This window comes from Danio aesculapii, chromosome 13, assembly GCF_903798145.1.
Source record: "Danio aesculapii chromosome 13, fDanAes4.1, whole genome shotgun sequence".
In the NCBI taxonomy this organism is placed as follows: Eukaryota; Metazoa; Chordata; class Actinopteri; order Cypriniformes; family Danionidae; genus Danio; species Danio aesculapii.
Window position 1 is genome coordinate 46,054,471 of NC_079447.1, and position 22,246 is coordinate 46,076,716.

The window sequence follows — 22,246 nt, forward strand, 5'->3', positions numbered from 1 at the left end:
TTTTGCTCTTCTTCTTGGCTTTGTGGCTGTTCATCAAGATGATGACAAGGTTTGTTTGAGCTCAAGTCAACCACAGCTTGTTATTATATGTATATATTATTATGATGTACTGTCTCGGCTGTGTTTTTGAAAATGGCGCTTCCTTTGTTTTCATTCTCCTGGCTTGTGCACGAGCGAGTGACGTTTCTCTGTAAACCAATAGCGTTCAGCTGCATGTCTGTAATTGTTAAGTCGACGTGCATCTTAAGAAGACAGAGTTATGAGGTCACCTGCAAGAAAAGTAATAATAATTGTAACTAGATATGTAAATTTCCTGAAGAAAATGTAATTGGGGTTTGCTGGGGAATAATAATAATAATAATAATAATAATAATAATAATAATAATAATAATACTACTAATAATAATAATATTAACAATTTTTAATTGGATGAATTTAAATATTTAACATATTTAAATTATTTGGTAACACTTTAGAATAATGATCTATTAGTTAATGTTAGTTAATGTGTCTACTAACATTAACTAAGTATCAATAATCCAGTAAAGCATTTAATAGTCATAGTTCAACATTTACTAATGCATTATTAATATCCAATGTTGTGCTTGTTAGCATTAATGCACCATGAGTTAATATAAACTAACATGAACTAACGCTATAAAATTAAATAACATTAACCAATGGACCATTTTTTTGTGTTACCAATTATTTGATTAATACTTTTATTATTTTATTAATAACAATTTCATTTAAATAATACTAATTGAACATGTATTATTAATATTAATAAAGAAATGCATGTTGGATGTACATAGAAGAATTCAGCACTTGTCACTGTGTTACTATGGTTATGCGTATCACATTTATTGATATGTTAAACTGACTTGAAGCACCTGTGCATTAACCAATTTTACTACATACCTTCCAGGCCAATGAGAATCAGAATACATTAGGTTAAATAAATAAAGAGACTATGGAATAAAGGTAAGCTACATTTGAATTACCATACCTAAACAAAACTGAACATTTTAAACTGCAATCACTGGCATCTACAACATCCAATTAATACTTCAGATTTCGACTTTTACGTGCTGAAGGAAATGCTTAGTCATTGAAACATTTCAAATCGTCGAGTACTTCCATTTACCAGTTAGCTAGAGTGCTCTATTCACAAATCTTTATTGCAGTGATATATCATTACGCACCATGCTAATGACAGGCGCTTTTGTGTGCCTCCACTAACCAGACTCCTTGAGTTAACTGGCAATTACCGATTTTTAGGCCAGCTAGCATCAAAAGATCAATTGTACACTAATTACAGTGTACAATCCTGGGAAAGAGTGAGTCGAGCAGGTTACGAGAGCTTCAGAAACAAGAGTACAAGCTGTAATTTGAGCTGGTTTTACTTAAAATAAAGCCTTTTTAAGGACACAAACTAAAATAAATAAATAAAAAACATGTATTTTTCTCATTAGGACACAGTTCGCTTGAAGGGATGTTTGCCTTTCGGAACAAATTAAGCTCAAGAGCAAAGCAGTGCCCTTGTGTATTTTACCATGGGTGTCTTACTACAGGTACAGTTAAAGTCAGAATTGTTAGTCCTCCTGAATTATTAGCCACCCACTTATATTTTTTCCCCCAATTTTTGTTCATTCAGTCCCTTTATTAATCCGGAGTCACCACAGCGGAATGAACCGCCAACTTATCCAGCATATGTTTTATGCAGTGGATGCCTTTCCAGCTGAACGCAGTGGCGCAGTAGTCGTAGTAGTAGGTAGTGCTGTCGCCTCACAGCAAGAAGGTCGCTGGTTCGAGCTTCGGCTGGGTCATTTGGCGTTTCTGTGTGGAGTTTGCATGGTCTCCCTGCGTTCGCGTGGGTTTCCTCCGGGTGCTTCAATTACCCCACAGTCTAAAGACATGCAGTACAGGTGAATTGTGTAGGCTAAATTGTCCGTAGTGTATGAGTGTGTGTGGATGTTTCCCAGAGCTGGGTTGCGGCTGGGAGGGCATCCGCTGCCTAAAAACGTGCTGGATAAGTTGCGGTTCATTCCGCTGTGGCAATCCCGGATTAAAAAAGGGACTAAGCCGACAAGAAAATGAATGAAAAAACGCCCTTCCGGCTGCAACTCATCACTGGGAAACGTCCATACACGCACATACACTACGGACAATTTAGCTTACCCAATTCACCTATACTACATGTTTTTTTTTGTGGGGGAAACCAAAGCACCCAGAGGAAACCCACCCGAACACCGGGAGAACATGCAAACTCTGCATAGAAATGCCAACTGACCCAGCCAGGGCTCGAACCAGTGACCTTCTTGCTATGAGGTGATTGTGCCACCCACTGGGCCACCGTGCTGCCCTAATTTCTGTTGAATGTAATGAATATTTTTTCAACACATTTATAAACATAATAGTTAACTAATTTCTAATAACTAATTAACTAAATAACTAATAACTAATTTCTAGTAACTGATTTCTTTTGTCTTTGCCATGATGGCAGTACATATTTTACTAGATATTTTACAAGATACTAATATTCAGCTTAAAGTGACATTTAAAAGCTTAACTAGGTTAATTAGGAATGTTAGGGTAATTAGCTAAATCAAAGGTTTGTTCTGTAGTCAATCGGAAAACAATATTGCTTAAGGGGGCTAACAATATTGACTTTAAAATGGTTTTGTCTGGTTCTGTCTGGTTCTGAAATCTGATTGGCTGGTATCAACGCGATATTCTGCAATAACAGCACTCGTACAGCCTCCTCACCCTTCTGTATTACTCCTCCCACATAGAGTGACAGCAGATTAATACACTCAAATATTGCAGCTGTTGGACAACATAATGTACTTTTGAGGCTTTTTAGCCAAGAGTGTAGTTGTTTAAATTGCAACTATGCAGTTTATTTATAAGGATAGTGCCTGTTTTAAATATTTATAATTTTGGAGAGTCAGCGCTTCGGCAGCCATCCACCTGTCATACTGAGCAGAGCATAGACAGTTGACGTTCTGCCACAAGATGGCGACAGAGGCCGTATAATAAGCCCTTAGAGGAGAAAAACTCAGCGTAATTCCAAACTACAGCTGATCAAATCATTATAAAACAGGTAAGTGATGATCTAAGTCGATCTCTCTCTTTTGTATGTTGTAGTGCAGTATTTATACCATAGTAATCTGGTAGTTTTTGCTTTGCCTTGACTTTTTTCGGCATTAATTATTGTGATCTCCGGCATATTATGCCGTTCAGCCTTACAATCTTAAAATGTGAGCAAAATCACCTGTTTTGTCATCATTTTAGACATTATGCTAGAGAATCATTCAAATACTAGCTCTAAAATCATGTGTGTGAGGTAGCAATGGTTTCTGCTGTTCTGACGTCAGCTGCAGATGTGAATAAACGGAAGAAAGTAGTTCCTCATACAAAGATATTTTTTCACTCTCCGCGCTTGATTTTCTTTCTTATACACATGATTATGCCATCGAACTGCTGTATAAATGCAATATCACACTCGTAGCAGTGCAATATGGCTGTATATCGTCACTGGTGGGTCACTAAGGCACTTGGCCTGCAGCCTGTGATATTGCTCATTAAGGGGTCGATCACACAGAACGTGCTTTTTGCATTGAGAGGTGCCTTTTTTGAATGATTTTCTAATGGCTGTGAGTGTTTTGCGCGCTGCTTATGCGTCCTGCGCTCGCAGTTGAAAATAGTCAACTCTGAGCAGAAACAGCATGTTACGTCAGTCGCGTCTGTTTCATTCTCCAATCAAATGAAAGCAGAGGCGGGGTTTCAGGTGAGGTGACAGCAGTGTTTGTGTTGTAAAGATGGAGACTTTTGAAGATGGAGGAGAGACTTGTGGTTGCTGTTTTGAGTTATCTGGAGTTGTATGACTTCTCAAATCTTCAATATCACAATATTATTCCATATTCAAAAGATACCAATATCAACAGCAACACTCTCGCACAATACACAGCCGATCACGTCACTGCCTAGTGACATAAAAAAACGAACCTTCTATTTTCTTTTCAACAAAAAAGGCAGTGTGGTGTCTTGTGTTTTTAGAACGTAAAAGTGTGTTCGGTGTGATCGGCCCCTAAAACAGTTTTTTTTTCTAGCCTGGACTTTCTCCAAAAGAAACAAATATTCTAGGGACTACTGTGAAAAATTCCTTGCTCTGTTAAACATAATTTGGGAACTATTTGAAAAAAAGGGGTAAAAAATAAATCACAGGAGGGCTAAAAATTTTGACTTCAACTGTATATATGGTAAATAAGTGAGCCTCACCATCACACACAGGTTGAGTTCCGCTCCAAGAGCCGTTCTGCAGACATGTGCGTTCTGAAGATCCGATCAGTGTATAGCCGGCTTCACACGTGAACCTTAGAAGGCTTTTATGTCTGAATTCCTCCCCAAGACGAGAACCGCGAGAAGGAATTCCCGGATCCCCACAGAATCCTGGATTATCACCTGAAATTTAGAAAAAACCAACAACAACAATGTAATTTTTATTGATCCAAAACAGCCTCAGCTTCAGAAACATATTCATTTCTTTTTTCTTTCAGTGGCGCAGTAGGTAGTGCTGTCGCCTCACAGCAAGAAGGTCGCTGGTTCAAGCCTCGGCTGGGTCAGTTGGCGTTTCTATGTGGAGTTTGCGTGTTCTCCCTGCGTTTGCGTGGGTTTCCTCCGGGTGCTCCGGTTTCCCCTACAAGTCCAAAGACATGCGGTACAGGTGAATTGGGAAGGCTAAATTGTGTGTGTATGGATTTTTCCCAGAGATGGGTTGTGTCTGGAAGTGCATCCGCTGTGTAAAACATGTGCTGGATAAGTTGGCAGTTCATTCCGCTGTGGTGACCCTGGATTAATAAAGGGACTAAGCTGAAAAGAAAATGAAAGAATGAATGAACTACAAAGGGAGCGCAATGGTTTTCGGAAACACACTGAGGGTGATGTTGTTTACATTCTTTTTATTTATGAAGAGTTCAGGTGCGGGTGTCGTGGTGGTGCAGTGGGTAGCACAATCGCCTCATAGCAAGAAGGTCGCTGGTTCGAGCCTCGACTGGCATTTCTGTATGGAGTTTGCATGTTCTCCCCTTATTCGTGTAGCCGCTCCGGTTTCCCTCACAGACCAAAGACGTGGTATAGGTGAGTTGGGTAGGCTAAATTGTCCGTAGTGTATGTGTGTGAATGAGTGTATATGGATGTTTCCCAGTGATGGGTTGCAGCTGGAAGGACAACCAGTGCGTAAATATGCTGGATAAGTTGGCGGTTCATTCCGCTGTGGTGACCCCAGACAATATTTAAAATGAGCATTTTTCAATTATTTCATCTTGAACGCAATGACAAGAACCTACTCTTTGCAATTAAAGTAAAATTATTGAACATACACACAGTTATCTGTGAAAAAAATGAGTTTTGGTTTTGCATCTGAACTCTTCATATATATAAAAAATAAATAAAAGGACATAAACACACAATAAAGAAGGCTCCATGAAGCATGAATCATCTAGACCGAAGTCAACAGCAGTTACTGTTTAAACTTTAAGATCTCTCTGGGCACGGACAGACACTTAAATCTGAAGTAAGCTGAGTTGCTCAGACAGGGACTTAAAAATCAGCTGGCTGGCCTGTCTGCAGTCTCTCCCCCTGAGGCGCTGCCACCTGCTGATGTGTGTACCTGAGCAGTAGGGTGGCGAGCCACTCCAGCGCCCGTCCTCCAGACACTGACGCGTCCCGTTCCCCAACAGAGTCCGGCCCTGGCTGCAGGAGTAATGGACCACAGCTCGGTAAGTGAACTTCTGGCTCGACATGAGAGCAAGCGGCGGTGTTCCGGGATCACCGCAGGATATTGCTATGGAGCAGAGCAGAATGAAATGAGATGCTAAAACTGCTTCAAAGTTAAAGCATCCAGTATAAATTTTTTTAACAGCACATATAGTGTATGACAAAGCAAACAAACAAATGAATATATTTTCGAAAATTAGCTATTGATTGGTTTAACTGCTGTTTGGTCCGTGTATTTTGGTATTTATTTGCTTAATTTGGATTTTTTTTGGATGGGTAAGTGTTGCATACTTTGTACTGTGATCAAATTATTAATTGGTTGATCACATGAAATTTTTATTCTATTCAAATATTTTCCAAGTGATGTTTAACAGAGCAAGGACATTTTCACAATATTCCATAATATATCTTTGCTGTAATAAAAAAAGAACTGACATTATTCATACCCCTTGTAAATTCTGACTTAGGGTTCTATTTTAACAATCTAGGCGCAAAGTCTAAAGCGCAGGGCGCAAAAGCATTAAGGGTGAGTCAGAATCCACTTTTACTATTTCAAGGACAGAAAAATACCCTCTGCGCCCTAGCGCATGGTCTAACAGGGTTGAGCTTATTCTCTTAATGAGATATGGATGTGTTTTGAGAATAAACCAATCAGAGTCTCAGCTGCCATTCCCTTTAAAGCAGGTCTCACACCAGAAGCGCCGCTCTGCAGCGCGCCACGTAGAGCCACACAGCACCATACATTTCAGAATTCTATACACAGGTTTCTATCAGGGTACACACACTGGCGCCGCAAGTCGGCGGCTGTCAGCAGCGCCCAGCCACGACTCAGGACACGGTTAATTTCTCTGCCGCACCACAGAGCGCCATCTGATTAGTTTCATGTTAAATATCATGCAAATGGCCCTTAAAGTTACTTTTATTCAACCAGAACGTTTTGTTTTTTTTTGGCCAGAAATGACATCAGCTAATAAGACAATAAACAAGAGGCATCACTGTGGATTAAAAAAAAATAATAATTAAAAAGCTTTTATTTGCATTTGAACAACAAGTCGAATGTCCAAAACTATTCAAACCGTTCTCAATAATCAATAGAAAAGTCTTTTTGGCTATTACAGCAACAAACACTTGCTAGAATTGTAAACCAGATTTTGCCGGTCTCCACTGATATTTTGCCCTTTCATCCTTAGCGATGAACTCCAACTCTTTCAGGTTGAAGGATCTTCTTGCCGTCACCCTGATCCTTAGCTTCCTTCACAGATTCTCAATGGGGTATATGCACACCTAGTGTTTTTCAGCCAATAATAAACTTCTTGTGAAAGCTTAATGTGACTATTTTCAATTTCATAAGGTTCCTTTTACAGCATCGATGTTTTAATGTAAATACAATACATTCAGTTAAATAGACTTAAGCATTAATTTAGTTTTCCAAGCATAAAACAAGATGAAAAACCGCTAGCTCCATCAGGATCAGCAGCTGAGAGCAGAAACTCTACTGAAAATGCTTGGGTAAAATAAACTGTCCTATTTAAAAGACTTTGTGAGGGAAAATGTAATTTAATGTAGTGCTTCTTGTCTGGTCTGAGACCTACTTTATTAGTGAAGATCACTGATTTTTAAAGAAATCAGACCTTAAACGTGGCAATTTTATAATGGAAAGACAGTTCACCAGAAGCGCTGTGGCTGGCTGGCTGAAAGTAAAAGTCCGTGTGCATATACCCCATTGTATTTAAGTCAGGACTCTGGCTGGGCCACTGCAAAACTGTTTTTGTCTGCTAACCATTTCGTCACAACTTTTGCTGTTTGTTTTGGGTCGTTTTCATGCTGTAATGTCCAATGGTGCCCAGACTGCCTGGTGTTGTTAAGAATTTTGATGTATTGCTCAGTTTTCAATCCATTTATATTTACATTTAATTATTTAGCAGACACTTTTGTCCAAAGTGACCTACAAATAAGCAGAAATTCCGCAGTTCAACAAGAAAAGTTCATTCAAGAAGTGCTAATTATACAAAGGAAGTCGCACATCTCATTTTCATCAACATGAACCTCAAAACATTCAGATATGGCTTTAGAGGACTTTCCTGATTTGTGAGCCGCCAGTGCAGCCGCAGGTCCTCACTGACCTCTTTTATCTTAGCCATGACTGTCCACAAACCAACAGCGGAGAGCTTTTTTTTCACTTATTGAGTTGATTAAAAGAGCTGTTTCTAATGAATCAGGATGCTTTAGAACAGCTTGGACTATTTGGAATGGTGTAAAACTTTGGATTTTCCCATACACTGACAGTTTGGGTATGAATAATTTTGGACATCCCACTTTTTATTCAAAGGTAAATAAAAGCTGGGAATTATTTTATTTCGACAATGATATCTCTTGTACATCATTGTATTATGTTTTGGGAGAAGCCTGTGTAATCTGGTTAAAAAATAAATGAAATTGAGTTTTTCTTGGTTTCTGTTTTAACCAAGTCCTCAATCAAAGTGTGCAACCCCACTCCTCTAGACTACCCAGGGGTTGTAACATGCTAGTTCAGGGGTGTCCAAACTCGGTCCTGGAGGTTGGTGTCCTGGAGAGTTTAGCTTCAACCACAATCAAACACACCTGACCAGCTAATCAAGCTCCTATTAGATATACTAGAAGCTTTCTGGGAGGTGTATTGAAGCAAGTTGGAGATAAACTCTCCAGAACACCGGCCCTCCAGAACCGAGTTTGGACACCCCTGTGCTAGTTTAATAAAAGTAAGTTCAAGACAGAATTTGCCAAATATTATAATATTTTATATAATTATCTTTTTTATTTTCTTCGATTGGCTAAATGATAAACCAATGTTGCCCAATGACTTGCCTAATTAACATAACTAGCCCTGTTAACTTTACTATTATAAATTAGTTCATTAAAGTAATTTGCTGAAAAAAGTTAGCGCATAGATTGAGAGCAATACAATGGAAAAAAACACAAAAGGTTGTGAGATGCATTTTGAAAAGTATTTTTAACCTGCCATTTAAAATTCAATGTGTGAAGTTAAAAATACACTCAAAACCATAATATCCACACCAATGAGATTCAACGTCATAAATCAAACATGCATTACGATGCCAAAAGATGTCCGTCTTTATTTGTACACTGACTAACTATTTTGAGAGCAGTAATTGTCTTGTTTACAACAGCCCTGTCTTTTACGGCTGTAGTAGTGAATCTTTAAAGTAGACGAATTTAGAGATGCAACTTCTCAGAGATGACTTCAGAGAGGCTGACAATTCATGTTACCTTTGGCAGAGTAAATCACAGCACACTGTCGGAAGTGTGACTCTATATGTATTCTAGTGCAAAACATTAAATATTTAATAATAATAATAATAATAATAATAATAATAATAATAATAATAAAGTAAAAAATGACAGACCAACCGGCTCAATAATTGATTGATTGACTGACTGACTGACTAACTGATTGATTGAATAACTGACTGACTTATTGATTGATTGATTGGTTGGTTGTTTGACTGATTGATTTAATTGATTGACTTATTGATTGACTGACTGACTGACAGACTGTTTGATTGACTGATTCACTGACTGATTGTTTGTCTGATTGACTGACTGACTGATTAATTGATGAACTGACTAAATGATTGATTGACTGACTAATTGTTTGCCTGATTGACTGATTAACTGGCAGACTTATTGATTGATTGATTGGTTGACTTATTGTTTAACTGACTGACTCATTGATTGATTGATTGATTGATTGATTGATTGATTGATTTGCTGATTTCCTGACTGACTGACTGACTGACTGACTGACTGACTGACTGACTGATTGATTGAATGACTGACTGACTTATGGATTGATTAATTGGTTGGTTGTTTGACTGATTGATTTAATTGATTGACTTATTGATTGACTGACTGACTGACTGACAGACTGTTTGATTGACTGATTCACTGACTGTTTGTCTGATTGACTGACTGACTGATTAATTGATGAACTGACTGAATGACTAATTGACTGACTAGTTGTTTGCCTGATTGACTGATTAACTGGAAGACTTATTGATTGATTGATTGGTTGACTTATTGTTTAACTGACCGACTCATTGATTGATTGATTGATTTGCTGATTCCCTGACTAATTGTTTGTCAGATTGACTGACTGACTGATTAATTGATGAACTGACTGATTGGTTGATTTATTGATTGATTTACTGACTGACTTATTGATTTGACTGACTGATTAATTGATGAAATGACTGATTTATTGATTGATTTACTGACTGACTTATCAATTTGACTGACTGATTAATTGATGAAATGACTGATTTATTGATTGATTTACTGACTGACTTATTGATTTGACTGACTGATTAACTGATGAAATGACTGATTTATTGATTGACTTACTAATTAATTGATGAAGTTATTGATTGAATAATTGACTCGACTGATTGATGAAATGACTGAATTATTGATTGACTGACTGATTGTTTAATTTATTTATTGATTGATTGATTGATTGGTTGGTTGTTTGACTGACTGATTTAATTGATTGATTGATTTACTTATTTTTTGACCGACTGACTGATTAATTGTTTTACTGATTGACTTACAGACTGACTAACTGACTAAATGACTGACCAACTTATTGATTGACTCACTAATACATTGTCTGACTGATTGACTGACCAACTGATTTATTGATTGATTGACTGATTGTTTGACAGACTGACTGACTAAAGCTGCGGTCACGCTTGACTTTTCCTCCCATAGACTTCCATTCAAACACACGCTAATGTGTCAGACCGGAAACGCAGGGTCATGCGTCAAGTTTCGCATGTTGCTACGGTGCTAAGTTCAAGCTTGGTGAACTATGACCTGCGAAATCGCATCGCTTGACTGCGTGAGACCATCAAGGATCAAAACACAACCTCTCTGGACAGAAATGTAAAATATGGAGCAATCGCTGGCTTTTTAAAATGTCTAATAACCTTGTTTAATCCCGCCCCTTTTCGCAGCGCTGCACGACAGAATTTTGCACACACAAAGCCCGGTGTGACCGTAGCTTGACTGATGACTTATTGATTGATTGATTGATTGATTGATTGATTGATTGACTGATTCACTGACTGAAGGATTGACTCAATGACTGACTGAATGATTGACTGATTGTTTGACTAATTGATTGATTTGTTGATTGATTGATTCACTGACTCACTGACTGATTATTTGACTAACTGATTAATTGATTAACTGACTGATTGACCTGACTGAAAGACTAACTGACTAATTGATTGATTGATTGATTGATTGATTGATTGATTGATTGATTGATTGATTGATTGATTGATTGATTGACTCATTGTTTGACTAACTGACTGACTGACTGACCAACTGAATGATTGACTGACTGACAGACAGACTGACTGACTGACCGAACACATTTCTGGCACTGTATCAATAGACAAGAGCGCATTGGAATAAACACAAGGCCATCACTCACAAAGGCACTTAGGAAGTGATCTATCCCAGAATCCGTTTGACCGGCAGGTGAGAACAGAGGAGCCGAGCAGATAGAAGCCTCTCTTGCAGTGATATATCACGGTGTTTCTGTAGTTGAAGCTCTCAGGGTAGCGCTGTTGAGAATGACGAATGGCGTTCTCTACAAAGCCCGGATCAGAGCAGTTTACCACTGCAAGATAAAAAACAGCCAGATGCTTAATGTCTGACAGGAAAGACACTGGAAGAGTGAGGAAAGACAGAGAGAGAAAAAAAATCAATGGAGGAGGCTGAACAGTAGGATCACTGGTGCAGCCTCTGGAGCAATTTCAATCAACTGCAAAGCGCAAAACTGAACTTTCTTTTTGAAGATATGGATTATAAAGGGCTGAGTTGTGCTCTGTCAGAACTTTCTTTACCTTTTATCTCTGCACTTCCTCAGACAAGAATATTTTGTTGTCCTGTGCATACCTGGAATGCATTGTTCTTTGGATTCTGATCCAAAGTTGATATATCTGTTACTGCAGCAAACATGAATTTCTTCATGGATTTTTGACAGATGTGGTCATAATACATATTTCTGTATTTTCTGAACTGGGTACACTACATGCGGTTCTTGGCATGCTGTGTCGGCTATTAAGTAACAAATTCAGTTACTGCTCTTCGCAATTTAAGGGGAAAAAAATGGCATAAGTTGAAGCCATGTCCAGGGGAAATAAACTGGACTGCTTTGCCTCGGTGGCAGCTGTCAGTGTCTTGGCACTCAAATAAGCCCCCTGGGAGAGGAAAAGTGGGTGGACAAGCAGCTAAAATTAATAATTGGCACCTGTTATTGGTGTTTTTTTTGGGAGGCATGATGATTTGATCTATTTCCTGAAAATAAATGTCTAATCAGAAGGACACAGCTCAGTGAAAGAATAAGGCTTAATTGTCACATGACTGTACGAGCAGGAAAGCAGTAACAATTGTTTGTGACAAAGCTTTATATACAGTTGAAGTCAGAATTATTAGCCCCCCTGTTAATTTTTTTCCCCAATTTCTGTATAACGGAGAGAAGATTTTTTCAACACATTTCTAAAAATTTTAATAACTCATTTCTACACTCTCAGAAATAAAGGTACAAGAGCTGTCACTGGGGTGGTACCTTTTCGAAAGGTACTTATTTGTACTTAAAAGATATATATTGGTACCACAAAGGTATATATAAGTATATATTACTCTTTTGTACTTCTTAGGTACTTATTTGTAGCCTTGAGGTATTAATAAGGACCCTTTAAGTACAAATATGTACTTTTCAAAAAGGTACCACCCCAGTGACAGCTCTTGTACCTTTTTTCTGAGAGTGTAATAACTGATATCTTTTATCTTTGCCATGATGACAGTAAATAGTATTTTACTTTACTTATTTATCCAGAAGAAAAAATATTATCAGACATACTGTGAAAATTTCCTTGATCTGTCACAAAAATTCAAAGGAGGGCTAATAACTCTGACTTCACTGTGTGTATGTATATGAGACAACTTAATTGTTGTACGTTCAACCCATTTAAATGTGTTAACTTAATCAATTTGTGTTGGGACAACATGAATGAATTGTGTGGAACCCTGCATTATTTTACAGTGTGTACACACCACACCAATGAAGTAAGATTTTTTATACTAGCATATTAAATACATTTTTTTTTTTGTCAAAGAGACAAAAGCTGCTGACAGTAAAAAGAACATATAGATATAAGCAGATATAAGATATAAACAGACACCAAAAATACTAGCAAAAAGTCAATGCTAAATCAGTCCAATTTTGGCCTTGTTTTATGAAACAATACATCTGCTTCGAGGCACGTCAGCTTTTCTTCATGCTGAGTGCTTTGTCCCCAGGCTCTAGTAGCGAATTGTCCATTTTAGATGCATTGACCCGCCGTCACATTTACTGTCACGATTCAATTTCACCAGGCCACCATCAACAACTTCCTTTGCACTTCAATTAAACATTAAAGTGACAAGATGTGCACGGTTACTCCTACTTAATGTCAGAAAGCATTCCACAATGTCACACGGGTTGCTGCAGACCCATTTGACTTTCAAATCGACACTTCAAGACGGGAAATGACACATGGGGAATTATTTGCACATTGCTTCTTGTCATTCACCGGCTGACTCAGACTGCTGAGCACAGATGCTGGTTTCGCTCTGTTAATGCTAAGCCCATGAGCTGTGGGTGTTAAACAGCCTTACTAAGGAGCTTCTCGCATAACAAGATGCTGTTCAAGGCAGCATCTCCGCTGAGACTCTCGGCCAGGGACAGGCTGCCCACAAAGCATCTGAAATACAGTCAAATTGAGTTTCTTACCCTTGCATACAGGTAGAGGACTGCTCCACTGTCCGTTCATGCGACACTGTGCTCTGGACGCACCGTGTAACAAATACCCCGTGTTGCAGGTGAAGTTGACCACATCATTAAGATTAAACTCACTGCCGTTTGTCCGGCCGTTTGCAGGGTTTCCAGGATGGCCGCAGGTTATGGCTATTTAGAAAGGGAGAACAGTCAATGATATCCTTTTTGAAGCTGTGCACTTGTTTAGGATACATTAAACACCATTTAAGATAAAGTAATAGGGTATATGCTGAAGCATGCTAAAAGTACTTTTAATTTGCCAGTAACCTGGGTTAAGCGCTTCCGGTGAACTGTTTGCAATTGCAAAATCGGAGCGTTTAAGGTTTGTTTTCTTTAAAAATCAGCGATCTCCACTGGCTGAGTGATATCCGATATAAAGTGGGTCTCAGATTGTACAAAAATCTTCCAAGGAACTATTTCATATGGATTTATTAACCATTCTTTCTGTTCAATGAATGCAAACTGTCATGGTTTATTAAAGACGCAAACCCCTCACTGCACGAAAGCTGCGCACCTTCAGCAAACCTCCTAACTCCTGCAGCACGAGGACTCTATGATTGTTTATGAGCGTCAGAAGTGGCTGATCTGTTCGGCGAAATGATTGACTGAGCGTCACTGCATATCAAACCACTAAAACAATATAACTAAACAAAACTCCACTGTGTTGAGCGAGAGCGCTTACTGAACATCGCATCAACGTAAGCGTCCACAGTCCCGACTGTAATGTGAGTGTGGGCCGTCGGGGGAGACGGGAGGGAGGACAAGCGTGCTTTGGCCCGGTTCAAGGCAACTGTACATAGTGTGAGTATGCCCTTATTTTACCCCAGTTTATTCAATGGAGCTTCTGCGCTAGTCTGCCGATTCTGACAGGCGCGTGCGAGTAAACGCCTTTTTGTCTCGTTTCACGCTTGAGCAACTAAATGAATGCCAAAGTCTATTTACCTGATTGTATTTTAATTACATTACAACATCGATGCTGTAAAAGGAATCGTATATAAAATGGAAAAAAACAATAACCGGTCACCGGACGTTTATCAGTATGGGAACAACACTAGCTCGGGCATATACCCTATCACTGCATTTTTGACTTTAAGTAGATAATTACTAAAAAATTACACATACTAGTAGAAATGTTTAACAGATACACGAACTAGACTCACATTAAACATACTTTATATAGAACGCTTAACATTCTTTCCTGCGGGGAATCATCAGTTGTGTTTCGAGACACAGTTGCTTCACGCAAGCAAACGAGAGCGTGCACGCGTTATAAATAGTTGCATGCATCACCTCAGCTGTTTATCCTCTCATTCGGTATATACCTGCTATTCTCGCGTGAAGTTGCGAACGCAATTATTTTTGTCAGTCATGTTGCTTTCTCAATTCTAAGATCGCCTTTGGATGCATATTAGACCATCCTTATTGTCGAACCCTGCTTTTAAGAATTATTATCTAGGAAAAAAAATTTCAACCAGCCAAAGTGGCTAGTGGGAGTGTGTGTCTTACCCGCCACTGCTGAAATCTACCCAAATTTGGTGGATGTTAATGTAAAGCCCTGATTGCAACCCAAGGCTCACAGCGGTTCATTATATAGTCATGAAATTTAATCGATCAAGTTGTGTTCAACGACATGAAATTTCTCTTGGTTTTGTGTTTTTTTACGACAAAACCGCTAACTAATGTATCTCGATAGACTTTTTTTTTCATGTTCTTTGCATATTATTTGACATTTCCCAGAATTCACCATCTACAACAGCATCATCTACAACATGCACAAATTTGTATTTTTGTCAATATTATGAATTTTTACAACAAACAAGCATATGTTTTAATACATTCATAATGGAATTTATGCTGTACCATCACGCATTAACCCTTTAGCCAGCATAAAAATAATTCCAGAAATTTCATTTTGCATGATATTGCCATCAAATTCAAAACATATACTCAGGAGATGTGTGGCTTTTGACCTACTATTTCTCTGTGTTGGTCCAGGATTTCACATATTTGTTTATGAAATAATAAAATGTTTAGTGCAGTGCATTTTTTTACATTACTTAAGCATCTATAACTTTTTTCATTTTGAGCGTTAATAAAGCCCAGGGTGTCTTCTTTCTAAAGATACAGAAACTGCGGATGTAGACCAAATTATACAGCAACTGTAAATGTTTAAATTTGGGTAGGTCACTTTTGAGAAAGTGCCTCTGACTGTGAGGGAAAGAAGGACACCAATATAGTCTCAGAAATTTCATTTTGCATGCTATCTTTATCCAATTTGAAAAAAAAATTTAATGAAACACTTTGCTTTCAAGTCATATTTATTCTAGGACATTACATTAATGTTTCCTGTGATTGTATATGGAAATATTAAACATAATACAATTGTTTTTTCTTTATATATAACTTTTTATATTTTTCAACATGTAACTTCCTCTTTTACCACAGTAAAGCTCAAAGTGTATTCTTTCCAATGATACCCAGGTTGTGTTTGCAGCTTACTGGAGTCAGGAACTGTTACTATTTAAATTTAGGTAGGTGTAAATTCCTAAAATTGAGTGTTGGCTAACAAGTTAAAAGAACGCTAAATTTCGCTATCTATAATTCATAACAATAACTCCTGTATAGTAGTCCCACAACATACTTTCACATCTGTAACTTGATGACACTCAAATACCCTGTCAGAGAAGTCTAGTGGCTGAGAATGAGCTTTTACAGTGTCTGGTATATTGTTAATGTTTGTTTTCGTGTGGGGTTGAATATGGCCATGGTGTAAATACAAAAAACAACAACCCCAAATTACTAAATCTGTTCATCTGGAGCAGTTTCATTGTAAATAAATGGTCAATAATATGTTTTGATTATTTTATTATTATTATTAATTATTATTACTTACAAAGGTTAGAATACATTACATTAAAAAACGCTGCAAATAAATTAAAGTTTAGCCTATTAAAAAGAATATATATATAATTATAAAGAAATAGAATCAAGTTATCAAATCTCATTAACCTTTTCTTTACTGTATAATTGAAACATTCTGATTAAAGAGCTGTGAATGAATCTCATTTCGATTTTTTCATTTGATTACATTAAATAACAGGTTTCAGTTTAAAAATGCACAGATATATTATGAAAGCATTCGATTGCTTTCTTAACTGTTTATGCTCATTTAAGACTAAATTTGTTATGTTTAAAAGAAAACTCACCAAGATCGACATGTTTAGATGTTATTATAATAATAATAATAAAAATAATAATAATAATAATAGGCAGCACGGTGGCGCAGTGGGTAGAAATATAATTTCACAACAAGAAGGTCGCTGGTTCGAGCCTCGGCTGGGTCAGCATTTCTGTGTGCAGTTTGCATGTTCCCGTGTTCGTGTGGGTTTCATCTGGGTGCTCCGGTTTCCCCCACAGTCCAAAAACATGTGGTGTAGGTGAATTGGGAGGGCTAAATTGTCCGTAGTGTATGTGTGTGAATGAGTGTGCATGGATGTTTCCCAGTGATGGGTTGCAGCTGGAAGGGCATCCGCTGCGTAAAACGTTTGCTGGATAAGTTGGCGGTTCATTCCGCTGTGGTGACCTTGGATTAATAAAGGGACTAAGCTGAAAAGAAAATTAATGAATGAATAAATAATATTTATTATTATTATTATTATTATTATTATTATTATTATTATTATTATTATTATTATTATTATTATTATTATTATTATTATTATTATCATTATTATTATTATGCTGTAGACTGCTGTAGTTATTCCAGTTACCTTATTTTTTTGGTATTTATCTTCAGGAAATGATATTATGTAATCATATGTAATCATAATGATATAATGTGGCAATAAGCTCATAACTGTGGTCGTGTACTGTGCATTTACACCATGGCCATATTCATCTAAACACATGAAAACCCCATTGTTCTACCAGACACTGTAAAAAGGTGATTCCCAACCACTGGACTTTTTTAACAGGGTATTTGTGTGTCATCAAGTAACAGATGTGAAAGTATGTTGTGGGACTACTACACAAGAGTTATTGTTATAGAATATAGATGGCAAAATTTATCTTTTTAATCGTTTTTTTAATGTGTTTTTATCGCCGTTATGAATGTTTTAAAACATGTTTGTTTGTTGTAAAAATTCGTAATAATGACAAAAAAAAAAAAAAAAAAATGCTATTGTAGATGGTATCTTCTGAGAATTTTTCGTACCCCTTGGTTTTGAGTGTGATCCTGAAAAATCTCAGTTTCAAGGGCTATCTAGCTCTTCCCCTTAGCCCTACGCCGTCAAGCTAAAGATAATTGGGGCACCACTACCTCTTCGCTTAAATGTACAAAACGAGGGGTATGGGTAAGGGGAAGCATCAAGAGGGAGCATCAAACTAATAACAAATAACAGCACTGAATCTGACAATGCAATCGACACAACAACTGGTTTTATTTACAGTATAAGCCATGGGGTGTGAAAAATTAACGCTACATATTGTTTATGCTTGCTGTACGGTATCATTTCAGAACATGTGTTATTGAGTGTGTCACAAACAGATGACATCAAACACTGAATGTTTTTTTTATTCATGTCCATGGTCGGCACGTCTTAACTGTCCAATCTTACAGTGTGGCATGGGGATCTTGTTCATGCGGTCTGAGAAGCTACAATTGTATAGGATTATTAAAAATCGAGCACTGTGAGCCAAGTTTTAGAGCATAAACAGCATGACTTTCTGTTCAGATTGATTAGAAATGCATATTTTAATACATTTGATCATTTATTAAATAAAAAAGCAAGTAATGTTTAAATTCAATTTGTTAAAAGTTACTTACGAACACACACAGGTGCTTGCCCTGACCACCTGTGGTCCTGCTGGCAGATACGAACCGATGTCCCTATAAGCCGAAAGCCTAAATTGCACTGATAAACGACAGTGTCCCTGTAACTCGATCCATCACCACTTATGTGGCCATTAACGATTGGATCCGGAGAATCGCAATGACCAGCTGAAAAAAAACATTTAAAATTGACAGAATCAACAAGAGAAATCAGGTTACTAAAAAACAAACAAACAAACAACCAAATTCAACCCATGGGTTTACAGGCCTGAGGCAACAAATTGCTATAAGCACTAGTTCCAATGAGAATTCCTCCAGCAGCCACTGTTTGACATTTTGATAAAATGCCCTTCGTGCTGTTCAAGCAGCAGGTGATTGGTCTAAGGGTCAGCACTGATTGTCAGGCAGTGGCAGTTATTATTTTAGTTCGGCTGCTCTCACTGCTTGTTCTTTTCTTTTTTTTCAATATTATCTAGCACTACATTTATCACGAAATTAAAATGATAGTCACACTTTATTTTAATGTACAATTCATGCTATTAACAAACCATCAAGTAAGACATTTAGCTCAATAAACTACTAACTAACTTCTTTAAAAAAAAAAGAATCTAGAATCTTGGAATTTCAGTAGTCATGTCAAAACAGTAACTATATCAGCATACTATCATCTCAAAAACAGTGCAAGAATTAGATGCTTTGTTTTCAGTGAGGACTTAAAGAAACTTGTTCATGCTTTTATCACCAGCAGGATGGATTACTGTAATGGACTCCCCATCAGACCTTCCCAAAAAGAATGCAGCTGCCAAGATTCTGACCAGAACCAGAAAATCTGAGCACATCACACCTGTCCTCAGGTCTTTACACTGGTTCCCAGTTACACTCAGAATAGATTTTAAAGTATTATTACTTGTCTATAAATCACTTAATGGCCTAGGATCTCAATACATTACAGATATGCTCACTGAAAACAGATGCCTCAGATCTTAAGGATCAAGTCAATTGGAAATTCCAAGGGTTCAGTCAAAGCAGGGTGAATCCACTTAAAACTGGATTTATACTTTTGCCTGGCATCGCATCGCACACATTTGTTGACTGCACATGCACCTCGTAAAACGGACAAGGCTTTTATACTTGCCGCATTCGCTGTTGTGATATTCTTTAAAACGACAGGGGGCGGTCAAAAGAAACCCACTGTAAAATCAGACGGATAAACGGAGAAGTAGGAAGTTTCCGGAACTACGTCATATCATTAATATCATTCAATATTTGTAAACAAACTATTTTTATTATTTTTATAAAGTATTTTAATGATTATAAGGATTTTTAGAACCATTCAAGATTTTTGATGTAGAAAACTTTAATGTATCACTTGCTTTTGTTGATATCTCAGACAGTTTAACCTTTTAAAGTTTATTAAAATAATAATGAAAAGAGAACACGAGTTGCTCTACAAATATATTTTTATTACGGCAAGAAAAAAAAAATACACTTACAAAAAAATACAGATATTTTTTAGATTTAGCCCGCTCCACAGTTCACACATTACTGTCTGGCTAGTTTCTGTCCTATACTTATGCTAAAAATGGTCCAACATTCCTGACCATTATCACCAATAAAGACTAGAAAAGCAGGCCATCAGTATATTGTAAACCAATAGGTTTAAATTATCCTTCCCAGTTATCAAAGAAATAATTTGTTCCTTAATTATAGTTTTGTACCTATTAAATTGTTTTAAATTCAAAACTGCAATATATAAATAAGTGTAAAACCTTCAGAGTGGTTCATATTCAACTCAAATCAAATGCGGCGCACTGTTTGCTCGAGTCTCAAAAAAAACATGCACACCGCCAGCCGAAATCCTGTCGCGCGCACCCAAAGCGAACATCCGCAAACTCCGTGATGACGTCACAATCACCGCGCGTACTCAAGCGAACAAGCGAATGCGTTGAGTATAAACCAGGCTTTAAACTACTGTGGCCCCCCCGCTGCTGGAATCAGCTTCCAGAAATGATCAGATGTGCTCCAACATTAGGCACATCAAATCAAGACCGAAAACACATCTGTTTAGCTGTGCCTTTACTGAATGAGCACTGTGCTAAGTCCAACAGATCGTACTACTACGTCTTTCTTTTCTTTTTCAGTCTTTTAAACCTATTTAACACGTTTTGATCTGTTTTAAATCATTTTTATTCCTTGTTTTTTTTTTTTTCTTATACTTGTCTCTTTTATTCTTATTTATGTAAAGCACTTTAAATTACCATTGTGTATGAAATGTACTATATAAATAAACTTGCCTTGCCTTATTATTCGTTATTAAGGTAGGTATGGGGTAGGCTTAGTTTTTATAAGTGTTTATAAACAGTTAATATCTTAATAATGGGCAGGTGATAAACCAGAAATAAAGGTTTGAATTGTTATTAAAACTAAAGTCTTAACAGCTGTGAATGTCAGATGGCAATATTGAATAACACTTTAGTTTGTCACAATTCACACCACTAACTACAGGCTTATTACCTATGTATTATTAAGATATTAACTGTTTATTAGCACATATAAAGTATCTTATTTTGCATCCCTAATCCTACCCAATTCCTAAATCCAAATACTACCTTACACTATCAGAAAAAAAAACATACACGGTGATACAAATAATGTTACTTAAGAAACAGTTTTGTACCTTCAGTAAAAGTTGTACCTTATATGGTACAGAAAAGACCTCTTAAGATACTGTTCTGTGCCTTTTATGGTACAACAGAAATGAAGCTACACAATTGTTCTCATAAAAAAGGTACATAAGTGTTGAACAACTCCGTCTTTATTACAATATCTATGAAAATAAATATTAAATGAATCATCATGTAAAAGCATATGTTGAAAGAAACTCAAAAACATTACTTATTAAGTTCTGGTAAACTGGTAAAACAAAACTATAGGTATTGTAAACTAAACATTTAAGGCATTTTTAATAAACATTTGGTAATCATTTTCTGATAAATACAGATTCATTATTGATGTCTGCACCTTTTGGTGTGGAGGCAAAGTGTTCATGCAGACATTTTAGTATTGTAAATCTAATCAAACATTGTACATATCTCATTACAATACCTTTGCATAATTCTATTTCTATTTTAAAATTACAAAAATGATTGGTGTGATGAAGGTATTGTGTGAAAATTGGAGAAAAAAAATGTTTTATATTGTACATGGGAGAAGGTATTTTTGTGAAAAGTGTTGTGAAATGTTTAGTAAAAAATAGATGTTTTGATTTATGTTAAAGTATTTTTTTAATTCTTTTTTGTAAAAAAAAATATGCATTTACACAAAAAGAAACTTTAAAAACATTGTTTAAATTTGTATTTGATGTTTTATATTTACTGAAAATAAATTGACACTTTTTGGATATACAGTAGCAAAATGCCTTTAAATAGTTGTTGAAGGAACACATTTGACACTGTTAAGGTACAAAGAATCTTGTCACTGTAGTGATACCTTCATGGATCAGAATTGTACCTTTGATGAAGGTGCAATATTGTATCTGCAGGTTTTAAAAACCAAAGGTACATTTTGGTTTCCCATGGTACAAATCATGTCCTTAAAGGTACAAACTGCAATGGTACAAATTTGTTTCTTTGTCTTAAGGTATAATTCTGTTTCATAAAAAGGTACTGCTCCAGTGACAAGGGTTTATACCTTCTTTGGTACAACATTGTACCATTTTTTCTGAGAGTGTACTAACTCAAATAAGT

General features: G+C 36.8%; 1 protein-coding gene across 1 annotated transcript in view; it reads right to left on the bottom strand.

Moving 5' to 3' along the window:
• The window catches only part of LOC130239330 (CUB and sushi domain-containing protein 1-like), a 551,687-nt gene that overhangs the window by 44,134 nt on the left and 485,307 nt on the right, over positions 1 to 22,246 (bottom strand). The window contains exons 45-49 of the mRNA XM_056470435.1: positions 18,495 to 18,668; positions 13,625 to 13,798; positions 11,279 to 11,467; positions 5,675 to 5,848; positions 4,285 to 4,467 (exon numbers count right to left, since the gene is read on the bottom strand). Coding sequence (XP_056326410.1) covers positions 4,285 to 4,467; positions 5,675 to 5,848; positions 11,279 to 11,467; positions 13,625 to 13,798; positions 18,495 to 18,668 — 894 coding nt within the window. The remainder of the gene's footprint in view (positions 1 to 4,284; positions 4,468 to 5,674; positions 5,849 to 11,278; positions 11,468 to 13,624; positions 13,799 to 18,494; positions 18,669 to 22,246) is intronic.